This window comes from Halichoerus grypus, chromosome 1, assembly GCF_964656455.1.
Source record: "Halichoerus grypus chromosome 1, mHalGry1.hap1.1, whole genome shotgun sequence".
NCBI classification, from domain to species: Eukaryota; Metazoa; Chordata; class Mammalia; order Carnivora; family Phocidae; genus Halichoerus; species Halichoerus grypus.
The window spans coordinates 206,234,172-206,253,176 of record NC_135712.1 but is presented as its reverse complement, the minus strand read 5'-3'; the positions used below and the strand labels follow the sequence as shown (position 1 = coordinate 206,253,176).

The window sequence follows — 19,005 nt, the reverse complement described above, 5'->3', positions numbered from 1 at the left end:
GCTTAACTGACTGAGCCACCCAGATGCCCCTGTTCTATTTATTTATTTTATTTTTTTTTTTTAAATTTTTTATTGTTATGTTAATCCCCATATATTACATCATTAGTTTTAGATATAGTGTTCCATGATTCATTGTTTGTGCATAACACCCAGTGCTCCATGCAGAACGTGCCCTCCTCAATACCCGTCACCAGGCTAACCCATCCTCCCACCCCCCTCCCCTCTAGAACCCTCAGTTTGTTTTTCAGAGTCCATTGTCTCTCATGGTTCTTCTCCCCCTCCGATTTCCCCCCCTTCATTCTTCCCCTCCTGCTACATTCTTCTTCTTCTTTTTTTCTTTCTTAACATATATTGCATTATTTGTTTCAGAGGTACAGATCTGAGATTCAACAGTCTTGCACAATTCACAGCGCTTACCAGAACACATACCCTCCCCAGTGTCCATCACCCAGTCACCCCATCCCTCCCACCCCACCCCCCACTCCAGCAACTCTCAGTTTGTTTCCTGAGATTAAGAATTCCTCATATCAGTGAGGTCATATGATACATGTCTTTCTCTGATTGACTTATTTCGCTCAGCATAATACCCTCCAGTTCCATCCACGTCGTTGCAAATGGCAAGATCTCATTCCTTTTGATGGCTGCATAATATTCCATTGTATATATATACCACCTCTTCTTTATCCATTCATCTGTTGATGGACATCTTGGCTCTTTCCACAGTTTGGCTATTGTGGACATTGCTGCTATAAACATCGGGGTGCACGTACCCTTTCGGGTCCCTACTTTTGTATCTTTGGGGTAAATACCCAGTAGTGCAATTGCTGGATCATATGGTAGCTCTATTTTCAACTTTTTGAGGAACCTCCATACTGTTTTCCAGAGTGGCTGCACCAGCTTGCATTCCCACCAACAGTGTAGGAGGGTTCCCCTTTCTCCGCATCCCCGCCAACATCTGTCATTTCCTGACTTGTTAATTTTAGCCATTCTGACTGGTGTGAGGTGGTATCTCATTGAGGTTTTGATTTGGATTTCCCTGATGCCGAGCGATATTGAACACTTTTTCATGTGTCTGTTGGCCATTTGGATGTCTTCTTTGGAAAAATGTCTGTTCATGTCTTCTGCCCATTTCTTGATTGGATTCTTTGTTCTTTTGGTGTTGAGTTTGATGAGTTCTTTATAGATTTTGGATACTAGCCCTTTATCTGATATGTCATTTGCAAATATCTTCTCCCATTCTGTCAGTTGTCTTTTGGTTTTGTTGACTGTTTCCTTTGCTTTGCAAAAGCTTTTTATCTTGATGAAGTCCCAATAGTTCATTTTTGCCCTTGCTTCCCTTGCCTTTGGCGATGTTTCTAGGAAGAAGTTGCTGCGGCTGAGGTCGAAGAGGTTGCTGCCGGTGTTCTCCTTTAGAATTTTGATGGACTCCTGTCTCACATTGAGGTCTTTCAACCATTTGGAGTCTATTTTTGTGTGTGGTGTAAGGAAATGGTCCAGTTTCATTCTTCTGCATGTGGCTGTCCAATTTTCCCAACACCATTTGTTGAAGAGACTGTCTTTTTTCCATTGGACATTCTTTCCTGCTTTGTCAAAGATGAGTTGTCCATAGAGTTGAGGGTCCATTTCTGGGCTCTCTATTCTGTTCCATTGATCTATGTGTCTGTTTTTGTGCCAGTACCATACTGTCTTGATGATGACAGCTTTGTAGTAGAGCTGGAAGTCCGGAATTGTGATGCCGCCAGCTTTGCTTTTCTTTTTCAACATTCCTCTGGCTATGCGGGGTCTTTTCTGGTTCCATACAAATTTTAGGATTATTTGTTCCATTTCTTTGAAGAAAGTGGATGGTATTTTGATGGGGATTGCATTGAATGTGTAGATTGCTCTAGGTAGGATTGACATCTTCACAATATTTGTTCTTCCAATCCATGAGCATGGAACGTTTTTCCATTTCTTTGTGTCTTCCTCAATTTCTTTCATGAGTATTTTATAGTTTTCTGAGTACAGATCCTTTGCCTCTTTGGTTAGATTTATTCCTAGGTATCTTATGGTTTTGGGTGCAATTGTAAATGGGATCAACTCCTTAATTTCTCTTTCTTCTGACTTGTTGTTGGTGTATAGGAATGCCACTGACTTCTGTGCATTGATTTTATATCCTGCCACTTTACTGAATTCCTGTATGAGTTCTAGCAGTTTTGGGGTGGAGTCTTTGGGATTTTCCACATAAAGTATCATATCATCTGCAAAGAGTGAGAGTTTGACTTCTTCTTTGCCAGTTTGGATGCCTTTGATTTCTTTTTGTTGTCTGATTGCTGTGGCTAGGACTTCCAATACTATGTTGAATAGCAGTGGTGATAGTGGACATCCCTGCTGTGTTCCTGACCTTAGGGGGAAAGCTCTCAGTTTTTCCCCATTGAGAATGATATTCGCTGTAGGTTTTTCATAGATGGCTTTTATGATATTGAGGTACGTACCCTCTATCCCTATACTCTGAAGAGTTTTGATCAAGAAAGGATGCTGTACTTTGCCAAATGCTTTTTCTGCATCTATTGAGAGGATCATATGATTCTTGTTCTTTCTTTTGTTAATGTATTGTATCACGTTGATTGATTTGCGGATGTTGAACCAACCTTGCAGCCCAGGGATAAATCCGACTTGGTCGTGGTGAATGATCCTTTTAATGTACTGTTGGATCCTATTGGCTAGTATTTTGGTGAGAATTTTTGCATCCATGTTCATCAGGGATATTGGTCTGTAATTCTCCTTTTTGATGGGGTCTTTGTCTGGTTTTGGGATCAAGGTAATGCTGGCCTCATAAAATGAGTTTGGAAGTTTTCCTTCCATTTCTATTTTTTGGAACAGTTTCAGAAGGATAGGTATTAATTCTTCTTGAAATGTTTGGTAGAATTCCCCTGGGAAGCCAACTGGCCCTGGGCTTTTGTGTTTTGGGAGATTTTTGATGACTGCTTCTATTTCCTTAGTGGTTATAGGTCTGTTCAGGTTTTCTATTTCTTCCTGGTTCAGTTTTGGTAGTTGATACATCTCTAGGAATGCATCCATTACTTCCAGGTTATCTAGTTTGCTGGCATAGAGTTGCTCATAATATGTTCTTATAATTGTTTGTATTTCCTTGGTGTTGGTTGTGATTTCTCCTCTTTCATTCATCATTTTGTTGATTTGGGTCATTTCTCTTTTCTTTTTGATAAGTCTGGCCAGGGGCTTATCAATCTTGTTAATTCTTTCAAAGAACCAGCTCCTAGTTTCGTTGATCTGTTCTACTGTTCTTTTGGTTTCTATTTCATTGATTTCTGCTCTGATCTTGATTCTTTCTCTTCTCCTGCTGGGTTTAGGCTTTATTTGCTGTTCTTTCTCCAGCTCCTTTAGGTGTAGGGTTAGGTTGTGTACTTGAGACCTTTCTTGTTTCTTGAGAAAGGCTTGTATTGCTATATACTTTCCTCTTAGGACTGCCTTTGCTGTATCCCAAAGATTTTGAATAGTTGTGTTTTCATTTTCATTGGTTTCCATGAATTTTTTTAATTCTTCTTTAATTTCCTGGTTGACCCATTCATTCTTCAGTAGGATGCTCTTTAGCCTCCATGTATTTGAGTTCTTTCCGACTTTCCTCTTGTGATTGAGTTCTAGTTTCAAAGCATTGTGGTCTGAAAATAGGCAGGGGATGATCCCAATCTTCTGGTACTGGTTGAGACCTGATTTATGACCTAGGATGTGATCTATTCTGGAGAATGTTCCATGGGCACTAGAGAAGAATGTGTATTCCGTTGCTTTGGGATGGAATGTTCTGAATATGTCTGTGAAGTCCATTTGGTCCAGTGTGCTATTTAAAGTCTTTATTTCCTTGTTGATCTTTTGCTTAGACGATCTGTCCATTTCAGTGAGGGGGGTGTTAAAGTCCCCCACTATTATTGTATTGTTGTCAATGTGTTTCTTTGTTTTTGTTATTAATTGCCTTATATAAGTGGCTGCTCCCATGTTAGGGGCATAGATATTTACAATTGTTAGATCTTCTTGTTGGATAGACCCTTTAAGTAGGATATAGTGTCCTTCCTCATCTCTTATTACAGTCTTTGGTTTAAAATCTAATTTGTCTGATATAAGGATTGCCACCCCAGCTTTCTTTTGGTGTCCATTAGCATGGTAAATGGTTTTCCACCCCCTCACTTTCAATCTGGGGGTGTCTTTGGGTCTAAAATGAGTCTCTTGCAGACAGCATATCGATGGGTCTTGTTTTTTAATCCAATCTGATAGCCTGTGTCTTTTGTTTTTTTTTTTTCTTTTGCATTTTTTTATTTAAATTTTTTTTACTGTTATGTTAATCCCCATACATTACATCATTAGTTTTAGATATAGTGTTCCATGATTCATTGTTTGTGCATAACACCCAGTGCTCCATGCAGAACGTGCCCTCCTCAATACCCATCACCAGGCTAACCCATCCTCCCACCACCCTCCCCTCTAGAACCCTCAGTTTGTTTTTCAGAGTCCATTGTCTCTCATGGTTCTTCTCCCCCTCCGATTTCCCCCCCTTCGTTCTTCCCCTCCTGCTACATTCTTCTTCTTCTTTTTTTCTTTCTTAACATATATTGCATTATTTGTTTCAGAGGTACAGATCTGAGATTCAACAGTCTTGCACAATTCACAGCGCTTACCAGAACACATACCCTCCCCAGTGTCCATCACCCAGTCACCCCATCCCTCCCACCCCACCCCCCACTCCAGCAACTCTCAGTTTGTTTCCTGAGATTAAGAATTCCTCATATCAGTGAGGTCATATGATACATGTCTTTCTCTGATTGACTTATTTCGCTCAGCATAATACCCTCCAGTTCCATCCACGTCGTTGCAAATGGCAAGATCTCATTCCTTTTGATGGCTGCATAATATTCCATTGTATATATATACCACCTCTTCTTTATCCATTCATCTGTTGATGGACATCTTGGCTCTTTCCACAGTTTGGCTATTGTGGACATTGCTGCTATAAACATCGGGGTGCACGTACCCTTTCGGGTCCCTACTCTTGTATCTTTGGGGTAAATACCCAGTAGTGCAATTGCTGGATCATATGGTAGCTCTATTTTCAACTTTTTGAGGAACCTCCATACTGTTTTCCAGAGTGGCTGCACCAGCTTGCATTCCCACCAACAGTGTAGGAGGGTTCCCCTTTCTCCGCATCCCCGCCAACATCTGTCATTTCCTGACTTGTTAATTTTAGCCATTCTGACTGGTGTGAGGTGGTATCTCATTGAGGTTTTGATTTGGATTTCCCTGATGCCGAGCGATATTGAACACTTTTTCATGTGTCTGTTGGCCATTTGGATGTCTTCTTTGGAAAAATGTCTGTTCATGTCTTCTGCCCATTTCTTGATTGGATTCTTTGTTCTTTTGGTGTTGAGTTTGATGAGTTCTTTATAGATTTTGGATACTAGCCCTTTATCTGATATGTCATTTGCAAATATCTTCTCCCATTCTGTCAGTTGTCTTTTGGTTTTGTTGACTGTTTCCTTTGCTTTGCAAAAGCTTTTTATCTTGATGAAGTCCCAATAGATCATTTTTGCCCTTGCTTCCCTTGCCTTTGGTGATGTTTCTAGGAAGAAGTTGCTGCGGCTGAGGTCGAAGAGGTTGCTGCCTGTGTTCTCCTTTAGGATTTTGATGGACTCCTGTCTCACATTGAGGTCTTTCAACCATTTGGAATCTATTTTTGTGTGTGGTGTAAGGAAATGGTCCAGTTTCATTCTTCTGCATGTGGCTGTCCAATTTTCCCAACACCATTTGTTGAAGAGACTGTCTTTTTTCCATTGGACATTCTTTCCTGCTTTGTCAAAGATGAGTTGTCCATAGAGTTGAGGGTCCATTTCTGGGCTCTCTATTCTGTTCCATTGATCTATGTGTCTGTTTTTGTGCCAGTACCATACTGTCTTGATGATGACAGCTTTGTAGTAGAGCTGGAAGTCCGGAATTGTGATGCCGCCAGCTTTGCTTTTCTTTTTCAACATTCCTCTGGCTATGCGGGGTCTTTTCTGGTTCCATACAAATTTTAGGATTATGTGTTCCATTTCTTTGAAGAAAGTGGATGGTATTTTGATGGGGATTGCATTGAATGTGTAGATTGCTCTAGGTAGGATTGACATCTTCACAATATTTGTTCTTCCAATCCATGAGCATGGAACGGTTTTCCATTTCTTTGTGTCTTCCTCAATTTCTTTCATGAGTATTTTATAGTTTTCTGAGTACAGATCCTTTGCCTCTTTGGTTAGATTTATTCCTAGGTATCTTATGGTTTTGGGTGCAATTGTAAATGGGATCGACTCCTTAATTTCTCTTTCTTCTGACTTGTTGTTGGTGTATAGGAATGCCACTGACTTCTGTGCATTGATTTTATATCCTGCCACTTTACTGAATTCCTGTATGAGTTCTAGCAGTTTTGGGGTGGAGTCTTTGGGATTTTCCACATAAAGTATCATATCATCTGCAAAGAGTGAGAGTTTGACTTCTTCCTTGCCAATTTGGATGCCTTTGATTTCTTTTTGTTGTCTGATTGCTGTGGCCAGGACTTCCAATACTATGTTGAATAGCAGTGGCCATAGTGGACATCCCTGCCGCGTTCCTGACCTTAGGGGGAAAGCTCTCAGTTTTTCCCCATTGAGAATGATATTCGCTGTAGGTTTTTCATAGATGGCTTTTATGATATTGAGGTATGTACCCTCTATGCCTATACTCGGAAGAGTTTTGATCAAGAAAGGATGCTGTACTTTGTCAAATGCTTTTTCTGCATCTATTGAGAGGATCATATGATTCTTGTTCTTTCTTTTGTTAATGTATTGTATCACGTTGATTGATTTGCGAGCCTGTGTCTTTTGATTGGGGCATTTAGCCCATTTACATTCAGGGTAACTATTGAAAGATAGGAATTTAGTGCCATTGTATTGCCTGTACAGTGACTGTTACTGTATATTGTTTGTGTTCCTTTCTGGTCTATGTTGCTTTTAGGCTCTCTCTTTGCTTAGAGGACCCCTTTCAATATTTGTTGTAGGGCTGGTTTCGTGTTTGCAAATTCCTTTAGTTTTTGTTTGTCCTGGAATCTTTTTATCTCTCCTTCTATTTTCAATGACAGCCTAACTGGATATAGTATTCTTGGCTGCATATTTTTCTCATTTAGTGCTCTGAATATGTCCTGCCAGTCCTTTCTGGCCTGCCAGGTCTCTGTGGATAAGTCTGTTGCCAATCTAATGTTTCTACCATTGTATGTTACATATCTCTTCTCCCAAGCTGCTTTCAGGATTTTCTCTTTGTCTCTGAGACTCGTAAGTTTGACTATTAGATGTCGGGGTGTTGATCTATTTTTATTGATTTTGAGAGGGGTTCTCTGTGCTTCCTGGATTTTGATGCCTGTTTCCTTCCCTAAATTAGGGAAGTTCTCTGCTATAATTTGCTCCATTATACCTTCTGCCCCTCTCTCTCTTTCTTCTTCTTCTGGGATCCCAATTATTCTAATGTTGTTTCGTCTTATGGTATCGTTTATCTCTCGAATTCTGCCCTCGTGATCCAGTAGTTGTTTATCTCTCTTTTTCTCAGCTTCTTTATTTTCCATCATTTGGTCTTCTATCTCACTGATTCTTTCTTCTGCCTCATTTATCCTAGCAGTTAGCGCCCCCATATTTGATTGCACCTCATTAATAGCCTTTTTGATTTCTACTTGGTTAGATTTTAGTTCTTTTACTTCTCCAGAAAGGGTTTCTCTAATAACTTCCATGCTTTTTTCAAGCCTAGCTAGTATCTTTAAGGTGATGATTCTGAACTCTAGATCTGACATCGTACTAATGTCCGTATTGAGTAGGTCCCTGGCAGTCGGTACTACCTCTTGTTCTTTTTGTTGAGGTGATTTTTTCCATCTTGTCATTTTGTGCAGAGGAGAATAGATTAATGAGAGAACAAAATGCTAGCAGGGTAACAACGTCCCCAGAAATTATACTCTAAACAAATCAGAAAAGACCTGAAGCAGTGGGAAAAGAAAGGGAAAGAGAGAAAAAAGAAAAAGAAAGAAAAAAAGAAAAAAGAAAGAGATAAAGATAAAAACAAACAAAAGCAGAACAAAACAAAACAAAACAAAAACAGAATGTGGTCAAATATGATCAGGCTGGTTTATAGATCAGTGCCACACACTAGATTTTGGGTGTATTTTGGTCTGTTAAAAGAAAGTCCCTCCCAAAATTTTAAAGAAAGAAAAACTTATATATGTACAAAAATAAGGGTTGATATGATGAAGGGATGGAATATGACTGTAAAGATGGAAAGTATAAAAAATTTTAAAAAAGGATTTGATAAGTTGTTTGAAAAAAGAAAGAAGAGGATTAAAAAAAAAAAAAAGAAAGAAAGAAAAAAGGGAGAGAATGTGATCAGGCAGGGGAGTAGAAAAATACCATACACTAGAGATTTAGAGTATATTTTGATCTGTTAGAAGAAACTATCTCAAGATTTTAAAGAGAGAACAACTTATATATATATGCCAAAAATACGGGTAACTACTATGAAGGGATAGAATATGACTTTAAAAATGAAAAATAAAAATGCTTTTTTTTAAAAACAAGGGATTGATAAGATGTTGGTTGAAAAAGGGAAAAAGAAAAATTCAAAAAAAAAAAGAAAAAAAAGAAAAAAGAAAAAAAGACAGTTAAAAAAATTAATTAACTTTGAAAGACTAAAGAATCATGGTAAAAAAGCCATGAATTCTATGTGCAGTATTCCCCTAGCGCTGGAGTTCTGCCGTTCCCATTGATCGGTAAACCTGGTCTTGGCTGGCTGTTCTCGCTGATCTTCTGGGGGAGGGGCCTGTTGCCGTGGTTCCCAAATGTCTTTGCCGGAGGCACAATTGCCCCGCCCTTGCCGGTCCGGGCTAAGTAATCTGCTCGGGTTTGCTCTCGGGAGCTTTTGTTCCCTGCAAGCTCTCCGTACAGCTTTGGAGGCGGAGAGTGAAAATGGCGGCCTCCCAGTCTCCGCCCCGGAGGAGCTGAGAACTCGGGGCCCCGCTCCTCAATGCGCCCCCAGAGAAAAGCCGTCAGTCACTCCCGTCTCCCCGGTCTCCGGCCGCGCTCCGTGCTCACCCGGCCTGTGACCGCGCCCCTCTATCTGGCACCTGACCCCGGGTGGAGTCTCCAAACCCAGCAGATCCCCGCGGTGCGCTCCCGCACCTCTCCTCCCGGGGGAAGAAGGTGAGTCTCCCCGGATCTGCCGCTTGTTGGGTCCCTGCTGGAGGAGCAGTGGCCCGACTGTGCCGCGGATCACGGTTTATAGCAACCCCGAGCTGAGAGCCCGCGCCTGGGCTCCGTCTCTGCAGCCGGCTTCCCTGCTCCGATACCTGGGAGCTCTGCCGCACTCAGGCACCCCCAGTCTTTCTGTGACCCCGAGGGTCCTGAGACCACACTGTCCCGCGAGGGTTCCGCCCCCCACCTCGCCACCAGAGTGACGTCCCTCAGCGGAGCAGACTTCTAAAAGTTCCGATTTTCTGCTCCGCGGCTCTATCACTTGCCAGAAGCGGCCGACGGAGGCCCCTCCCCCGCCGTCGATCCTCCCGAATATCGCCTCGGATTCACTTCTCCGCACGTCCTACCTTCCAGAAAGTGGTCGCTTTTCTGTTCAGAGAGTTGTTGCTCTTCTTTTCTTCGATCTCCTGTTGAGTTTGTAGGTGTTCAGAATGGTTTGATCCCTATCCAGCTGAATTCCTGAGAGGAGACGAAATCCAGGTCTCCTACTCCTCCGCCATCTTGCTCCGCCCCCCCGCCCCTGTTCTATTTATAACCTCAGTTTGTAACTCCCTCAGCAACAGAAAGAATTGGCATTGGTTAATAAACATTCTTTGGACTTTTGCCAGCAATCCTATGACAAATGTGCAGAGAACATTTATGTTCCCATGAAGCACTTAGAAAAACCTGTGATTGCTCTCACAACCCAACCTACACTTCCACACTCCATACTCAGTTCAGGCTTCTTCTGACCCCTCTTCTATACCTCTCTGTGGAGAAAATCATAGTCAATATCAAATCTTCTGGGAGGCTTGGGCAGTCCTTTGCTCCAGCAACCTTTGTGCAAATTTAATGCTATTTCTTCTATGTTTCTATTATTATCCTCTCCAAATGAAAATAGAAATCTTGTCCTTGTTATTTTTAATGCCCAGGTCCCAGCTCAGAGTTGATGCAAAATGCCTCCTCTGTAGTGTTGGATGAATGAAATTCAGGATCACCATGGAGCATCATAAATTTTTGAAACTTACATTATGAAGTATCCCTATCTTCCTCAATCCGAATCAAAACTCCACCCAGGTCCCTCGTGGCATTTTTTTTTCTCTAGGGAATCATAGACAGTAAATATCAAAGCAGATCACAAGTCAGTCTGAGAACTCATCACCAACAGGGAAAGAAAGGAGAATCCATAGGGTAGAGAAGAGAATGGTTGTCATTGTGTTGCCCCGGGTGCATCATGAGCCTCCTTTCTCGTCCGATCCAGGATGCTGACATTTAAGGCCACAGCTCAGGTCCTCATCTTGGGCTGCACCTGGTGCCTGGGCATCCTGCAGGTGGGTCCAGCTGCCCATGTCATGGCTTACCTCTTCACCATCATCAACAGCCTGCAGGGCGTCTTCATCTTCTTGGTGTACTGCCTCCTCAGCCAGCAGGTACCACTGCCCAGCTCCCACTCAGCAGTCTTCCTATCCTTACTCCTCTCAGTGAGCTGATTCAGAGCGTATTTGCCTCTGCAGGTCTGGGAGCAATATGGGAAATGGTTCAAAGGGATCAGGGAAACAAGAGCTGAGTCTGAGAAATACACACTGTCCAGCAAGGCCATGTCTGATACCTCCAAACCCAGCACTGTAAGATCAGGCATTGCTCCCAGAGCGCTTTACTAAGTGATCTGCTTGAGTACCATACGCTTATCACAATGAACACCTTTAGAGAGCAGCAGACGATGCCCTAGGGTGGCTCACACTTGGTTTGCTTTTTGACTCTTTACCTGTTAGTTTAATGTTAATAATTTAGCTGTTAATTAATTATTAACTTTTGGACTCCTCTATGAAGATGGTGCTTCCACCTGCTCTTTGGATCCCATCATTCATGCCTTCTCAATTATCTTTAACTATTAGCAATGGCCTTTTTTAAAAAAGGTTTGTTTAAGAATATATTTTGCTCCTTAGGAAACCGTGTTCATCTTAACTCTTACACATCAACACTCATGAAACACCTGCTATATGGCTAGCATGGCTAACTAAGTAAACAAGAATCAGTGATCTGAAGCAGTGATGCACATTCAACTCAGGCCACATTATCCTATCCTTTTTCTCTACACCCACCTGTATCTCACAATTACTGAGCAGCAAGTCCCAGAAAGGCAATCATGAGGGAGGCTGATGTTCATATTTATAAATTAAACAGAAGAGTTAGCTGGCATTTTGGACTTTCTTATAAGAATGCCTGATATTTTCAGCACTCTCTACTCACTGCAAAACCAGGAAGGAAAGGCAGTAATGGCATGGTAAAATTCATGGGGATGGTTATTCAGAACCAAACTTACTGGTTTAGATTGAACCAAGTTCTTTGCCTATGGTTTCTTTACTCTTCCATTTTCTGTTAAAGACTCCCCTGAGTCTCCCTTCCCATCTAAAGGAACCTACTCTGCTGCCAGGAAGTCCTCCTGCATGATCTTCTTCACCCAACCCCCACTGGCACTGTTTCTGCCACTGAATCTTCTATGTTCTCCCCCTTTCTCAGCAAATGTTCTTACCACTTATTTCACAGAGATAAATGGAGTCATCATGATGACACCTTGTGAACTCTATGCAGTTGGCCATACCAACCAAATATCAGCATGCATCCTGTCCACATTTCCGGATCATGGATGCAGTTTCTGTGTTCCTCTAGGAAGAGTGCTTCCATCTGCTCTTCGGATCCCATCCTTCACACCTTATCAATTATCTTTAAATTATTGTTCACACATTCTCCTCTCTCTCCCCTTCCCTCTGGCATCATCTCAACAGTATTCCTCCCATAGTCATGGAAATATGTTTGGTTCTCTTCTATCTTAAAAACATGTACTGCCTGCCCCCCCCTTTACCTCCCAGCCAAGAGTTGACTTCTCTGTCTCCATTTCCTTGCCTTAAACTTACTCCTTCCCTCAACCCTTCCAAATATGGCTTCTTTCCCCCATAATGCCACCCTAACAAACATCTCTTAGACATACAATGATCTCCATGTCCCTAAAAGTTTTCTCAGCAACTTGTGACACTATTCATCCTTTCTCATGAAATACTCCATCCTCATCCAGTCTAGATCCTACTTACACACGCTTCTATGTCATTCTTCCATTCTTTCTAGCTTTTCTCTCTTTGTTTCCTTTATAGCTCCATCCAATGGATCAGTTCCAGAACAACTTCAGTCCTCATTAAATTCTTTCCTCCTGGACAATAGCATCTATTCTTTAGATTAGTTACCACTAGATACAAATGACGGCCGTGTATATTTCTCTAGTTCTGATCTCTGAGATCTAGACAACTATTTCCAGCTTCTTCTTTCTCATATCTTTTTTTTTTTTAAAGATTTTTTATTTATTTATTTAACAGAGAGAGAGATAGCGAGAGCAGGAACACAAGCAGAGGAGTGGGAGAGGGAGAAGCAGGCTTCCCGCGGAGCAGGGAGCCCGATGCGGGGCTCGATCCCAGGACCTGGGATCATGACCTGAGCTGAAGGCAGATGCTTAACGACTGAGCCACCCAGCCGCCCCTCTTCTTTCTCATATCTTGAAGACACCTTTAGCTCAGTCTTCCAGTAGAAGACTTGCAATATTTACCCCAATTAAATCCTTTCCCATGATGTCTTTCTCTCTCTGGATGGCACTACATCCATCCTGTGGCACAAGTTTGGGCCATAAAAGTTACTCTCAAGAATGATTTTATTTCCCACCATGGCCTATCCATTATACAATCCTTGTTTTACCTTCTCAATATGTTCCCAGTATGTCCTGCTGGCTCAATCTTCATCACTCCTCATAGCTGGCTGCCATCCTTACTTGGCTGAGCAACCGCAGTATACCCCTTGTCACCTTCCCGTGTAGCCTTTACACACAAGTCGGAGGGATCTTTTCAAAACACACAAAAAATCATGTCACTACTTTGTTAAGCTCCTTACATTTAGGATCAAACCCCAAATCCATAAATCAATGAGTATTTGCTTGGGTTGTCTCCTGCTTTCCTCTCAAGCTTCATCTACCATAAACTCGCCATTATTCTGGCCACATTAGATTTCTTTCAATATTTTTTAAAGATTTGTTTATTTATTTGACAGAGAGAGGGAGAGAGAGTACTAGCAGCGGGAGTGGCAGGCTGAGGGAGAAGCAGGCTTCCTGCTAAGCAGGGAGCCTGACGCGGGACTCAATCCCAGAACCCTGATATAATGACCCAAGCCAAAGGCAGACGCCCAATCAACTGAGCTACCCAGGTACCCTTCTTTTAATTTTTTAAATTCACTGTGCCTCTTTGGAGCAAAGGCTTTGCACATATTCCCTCTCCTTGAAACACTCTTTTGTTTTCCTTGACACAAAACTATGTAGGTCTTCAGATCTCAGTTCATGTGTCCATTTCTCAAAGAAGCCCTCTCTTCCTGCTTATATTAGGTCAGATTCTCTTGTTTTTCACTCTGATAGCCCCTGTACCTTTCCTGCAGAGCACTTGTCAGAGTCATTTACTCTTGGTTTTCACTGTTTGATTAGTGTCTGTCTTCCTTCTGGGTGTCAGCTCAACAGGCACCATGTTGGTTTTTCCCTCTAATGTATTCCCAGAATTTCACTCAGGACCAGGCACGTAGAAATCAGTGCTCAATACATAATTGCTGCATGACTGATTAAATTAAATGAACAAACTGCTGTTGCAGAAGGTGCAGGAACTGTCGTGCTCACCAATCTCTTTCCAACTTTCCAAGTGGTCAGTAATTATCTAGTGAGCAAACAAGTGAATGAATAAATGAATGAATGAATTGCCTGACCATGAGGGGAGTAAAACAGCTGAATAAACTACTGATTAGTTTAGGATGCCCCTTTCTCTTATGAATTTCAAGATAATTCTCTTCCCTGTGGTCTTATTACTGACCATCATGTCTTCTTATTAAGACCCATATAGTTCCTGATGATCTAAGAGCATAATGTAGAACTTAGTTCTCAGACTGAAACAAACCTGGAATGAAATACCAGCTCTCTCAAGTGCTTAATATGTGAACTTGGTCAAATTGCTAAAAATTTTAAATCATCCATTGCTGCCGTCCTCTCTCCCCTACACATGAGAGAGTTTTCGTAGATTCACTCAATCAGTACTAATTATTTGCTTCCATGTGTAGGTTTTGGATGGCTCATGCATTGGTGGGAGGGGGCTGAACATCTCCCACACACATTGTAGATGTTGATTCAGCCAAGGAGGGGAATATAACCAAGCAGGAGCTAATGCAGCATCCCTCAGTACAGCTGATGCCATCACACAAGCAGAGGGATCAGGACATACATCTTGAAACAGATCATTTTTTTTTTCCAGTAGCACATTTCATTGCTCTTATCTTCTGTAACTTGGGGGTTAAGAAATGTAGGGAGATGGGACTTTTGGGGAAGACCAGGGTCTCACATAATGTAATCTGATATGGCCTTTTTTATTTTTATTTTTTATTATGTTATGTTAATCACCATACATTACATCATTAGTTTTTGATGTAGTGTTCCATGATTCATTGTTTGCATAAAACACCCAGAGCTCCATTCAGTACGTGCCCTCTTTAATACCTATCACCAGGCTAACCCATCCCCCACACACCTCCCCTCTAGAGCCCTCAGTTTGTTTCTCAGAGTCCATAGTCTCTTGTGGTTCATTTCCCCCTCCAATTTCCCCCCCTTCATTTTTCCCTTCCTGCTGTCTTCTTCTTCTTCTTCTTCTTCTTCTTCTTTTCTTCTTCTTCTTCTTCTTCTTCTTCTTCTTCTTCCTTCTTCTTCTTCTTCTTCTTCTTCTTCTTCTTCTTCTTCTTCTTCTTCTTCTTCTTCTTCTTCTTAACATATAATGTATTATTTGTTTCAGAGGTACAGGTCTGTGATTCAACAGTCTTACACAATTCACAGCACTCACCATAGCACATACCCTCCCCAATGTCCATCACACAGCCACCCCATCCCTCCCACCCCCCACCACTCCAGCAACCCTGATTATTTCCTGAGATTAAGAATTCCCCATATCAGTGAGATCATATGATACATGTCTTTCTCTGATTGACTTATGTCGCTCAGCATAATACCCTCGAGTTTCATCCACGTCGTTGCAAATGGCAAGATTTCATTCCTTTTGATGGCTGCATAATATTCCATTGTATATATATACCACCTCTTCTTTACCCATTCATCTGTCGATGGACATCTTGGCTCTTTCCACACTTTGGCTATGGTGGATATTGCTGCTATAAACATCGGGGTGCATGTACCCCCTCGGATCACTACATTTGTATCTTTGGGGTAAATACCCAGTAGTGCAATTGCTGGGTCATATGGTAGCTCTATTTGCAACTGTTTGAGGAACCTCCACACTGTTTTCCAGAGTGGCTGCACCAGCTTGCATTCCCACCAACAGTGTAAGAGGGATCCCCTTTCTCCACATCCCCGCCAACATCTGTCGTTTCCTGACTTGCTAATTTTAGCCATTCTGACTGGTGTGAGGTGGTATCTCATTGAGGTTTTGATTTGGATTTCCCTGATGCCGAGTGATGTTGAGCACTTTTTCATGTGTCTATTGGCCATTTAGATGTCTTCTTTGGAAAAATGTCTGTTCATGTCTTCTGCCCATTTCTTGATTGGATTCTTTGTTCTTTGGGTGTTGAGTTTGATAAGTTCTTTATAGATTTTGGATACTAGCTCTTTATCTGATATGTCATTTGCAAATATCTTCTCCCATTCTGTTGGTTGTCTTTTGGTTTTGTTGACTGTTTCTTTTGCTGTGCAAAAGCTTTTTATCTTGATGAAGTCCCAATAGTTCATTTTTGCCCTTGCTTCCGCTGCCTTTGGCGATGTTTCTAGGAAGAAGTTGCTGCAGGTGAGGTCGAAGAGGTTGCTGCCTGTGTTCTCCTTTAGGATGTTGATGGACTCCTGTCTCACATTGAGGCCTTTCAACCATTTGGAGTCTATTTTTGTCTGTGGTGTAAGGAAATGGTCAGTTTCATTCTTCTGCATGTGGCTGTCCAATCTTCCCAACACCATTTTTTGAAGAGACTGTTTTTTTTCCATTGAACATTCTTTCCTGCTTTGTTGAAGATTAGTTGATCATAGAGTTGAGGGTCCATTTCTGGGCTCTCTATTCTGTTCCATTGATCTATGTGTCTGTTTTTGTGCCAGTACCATACTGTCTTGATGATGACAGCTTTGTAATAGAGCTGGAAGTCCGGAATTGTGATGCCACCAGCTTTGCTTTTCTTTTTCAACATTCCTCTGGCTATTCAGGGTCTTTTCTGGTTCCATACAAATTTTAGGATTATTTGTTCCATTTCTTTGAAAAAAGTGGATGGTATTTTGATGAGAATTGCATTGAATGTGTGGATTGCTCTAGGTAGCATTGACATTTCACAATATTTGTTCTTCCAATGCATAAGCATGGAACGTTTTTCCATTTCTTTGTGTCTTCCTCAATTTCTTTCATGAGTATTTTATAGTTTTCTGAGTACAGATTCTTTGCCTCTTTGCTTAGATTTATTCCTAGGTATCTTATGGTTTTGGGTGCAATTGTAAATGGGATCGACTCCTTATTTTCTCTTTCTTCTGTCTTGTTGTTGGTGTATAGGAATGCCACTGATTTCTGTGCATTGATTTTATATTCTGACACTTTACTGAATTCCTGTATGAGTTCTAGCAGTTTTGGGGTGGAGTCTTTTGGGTTTTCCACATAAAGTATCATATTATCTGCAAACAGTGAGAGTTTGACTTCTTCTTTGCCAATTCGGATGCCTTTTATTTCTTTTTGTTGTCTGATTGCTGTGGCCAGGACTTCTAGTACTATGTTGAATAGCAGGGGTGGTAGTGGACATCCCTGCCGTGTTCTGACCTTAGGGGGAAAGCTCTCAGTTTTTCCCCATTGAGAATGATATTCGCTGTAGGTTTTTCATAGATGGCTTTTATGATACTGAGGTATGTACCCTCTACTCTGAAGAGTTTTGATCAAGGAAGGATGCTGTACTTTGTCAAATGCTTTTTCTGCATCCATTGAGAGGATCATATGGTTTTTGTTCTTTCTTTTATTAATGTATTGTATCACATTGATTGATTTGCGGATGTTGAACCAATCTTGCAGCCCGGGGATAAATCCGACTTGGTCGTGGTGAATAATCCTTTTAATGTACTGTTGGATCCGATTGGCTAGTATTTTGGTGAGAATTTTTGCATCCATGTCCATCAAGGATATTGGTCTGTAGTTCTCCTTTTTGATGGGGTCTTTGTCTGGTTTTGGGATCAAGGTAATGGTGGCCTCATAAAACGAGTTTGGAAGTTTTCCTTCCATTTCTATTTTTTGGAACAGTTTCAGAAGAATAGGTATTAATTCTTCTTTAAATGTTTGGTAGAATTCCCCTGGGAAGCCAACTGGCCCTGGGCTTTAGTTTGTTGGGAGATTTTTGATGACTGCTTCAATTTCCTTAGTGGTTATAGGTCTGTTCAGGTTTTCTATTTCTTCCAGGTTCAGTTTTGGTAGTTGATACATCTCTAGGAATGCATCCACTTCTTCCAGATTATCTAATTTGCTGGCATAGAGTTGCTCACAATATGTTCTTATAATTGTTTGTATTTCTTTGGTGTTGGTTGTGATCTCTCCTCTTTCATTCATGATTTTATTTATTTGGGTCCTTTCTCTTTTCTTTTTGATAAGTCTGGCCAGGGGTTTATCAATCTTGTTAATTCTTTCAAAGAACAAGCTCCTAGTTTCGTTGATCTGTTCTACTGTTCTTTTGGTTTCTATTTCATTGATTTCTGCTCTGATCTTTATTATTTCTTTTCTCCTGCTGGGTTTAGGCTTTATTTGCTGTTCTTTTTCCAACTCCTTTAGGTGTAAGGTTAGGTTGTGTATTTGAGGGCTTTCTTGTTTCTTGAGAAACGCTGGTATTGCTATATAATTTCCTCTGAGGACTGCCTTTGCTGCATCCCAAAGATTTTGAACAGTTGTGTTTTCATTTTCATTGGTTTCCATGATTTTTTAAAATTCTTCTTTAATTTCCTGGTTGACCCATTCATTTTTTAGTAGGATGCTCTTTAGCTTCCATGTATTTGAGTTCTTTCTGACTTTCCTCTTGTGATTGAGTTCTAGTTTCAAAGCACTTTGGTTGAAAATATGCAGGTTATGATCCCAATTTTTTGGTACCAGTTGAGACCTTATTTGTGACCTAGGATGTGATCTATTCTGGAGAATGTTCCATGGTCACTAGAGAAGAATGTGTATTCCGTTGCTTTGGGATGGAATGTTCTGAATATATCTGTGAAGTCCATTTGGTCCAGTGTGCCATTTAAAGTCTTTATTTCCTTGTTGATCTTTTGCTTAGATGATCTGTCCATTTCCGTGAGGGGGGTATTAAAGTCCCCAACTATTACTGTATTGTTGTTGATGTGTTTCTTTGCCTTTGTTATTAATTGGCTTATATAATTGGCTGCTCCCATGTTAGGGGCATAGATATTTACAATTGTTAGATCTTCTTGTTGGATAGACCCTTTAAGTAGGATATAGTGTCCTTCCTCATCTCTTATTATAGTCTTTGGTTTAAAATCTAATTTGTCTGATATAAGGATTACCACCGCAGCTTTCTTTTGGTGTCCATTAGCATGGTAAATGGTTTTCCACCCCCTCACTTTCTATCTGGAGGTGTCTTTGGGTCTAAAATGAGTCTCTTGCAGACAGCATATGGATGGGTCTTGTTTTTTAATCCAATCTGATAGCCTGTGTCTTTTGATTGG

At 41.2% G+C, this 19,005-nt stretch overlaps 1 protein-coding gene across 1 annotated transcript in view; it reads left to right on the top strand.

Annotated features, from left to right (window-relative positions):
• The window catches only part of LOC118535425 (adhesion G protein-coupled receptor E2-like), a 41,081-nt gene extending 30,100 nt beyond the window's left edge, over positions 1 to 10,981 (top strand). The window contains 1 exon segment of the mRNA XM_078059454.1: positions 10,516 to 10,981. Coding sequence (XP_077915580.1) covers positions 10,516 to 10,744 — 229 coding nt within the window. The 3' untranslated portion in view covers positions 10,745 to 10,981.
• The last annotated feature ends 8,024 nt before the right edge of the window (positions 10,982 to 19,005 follow it).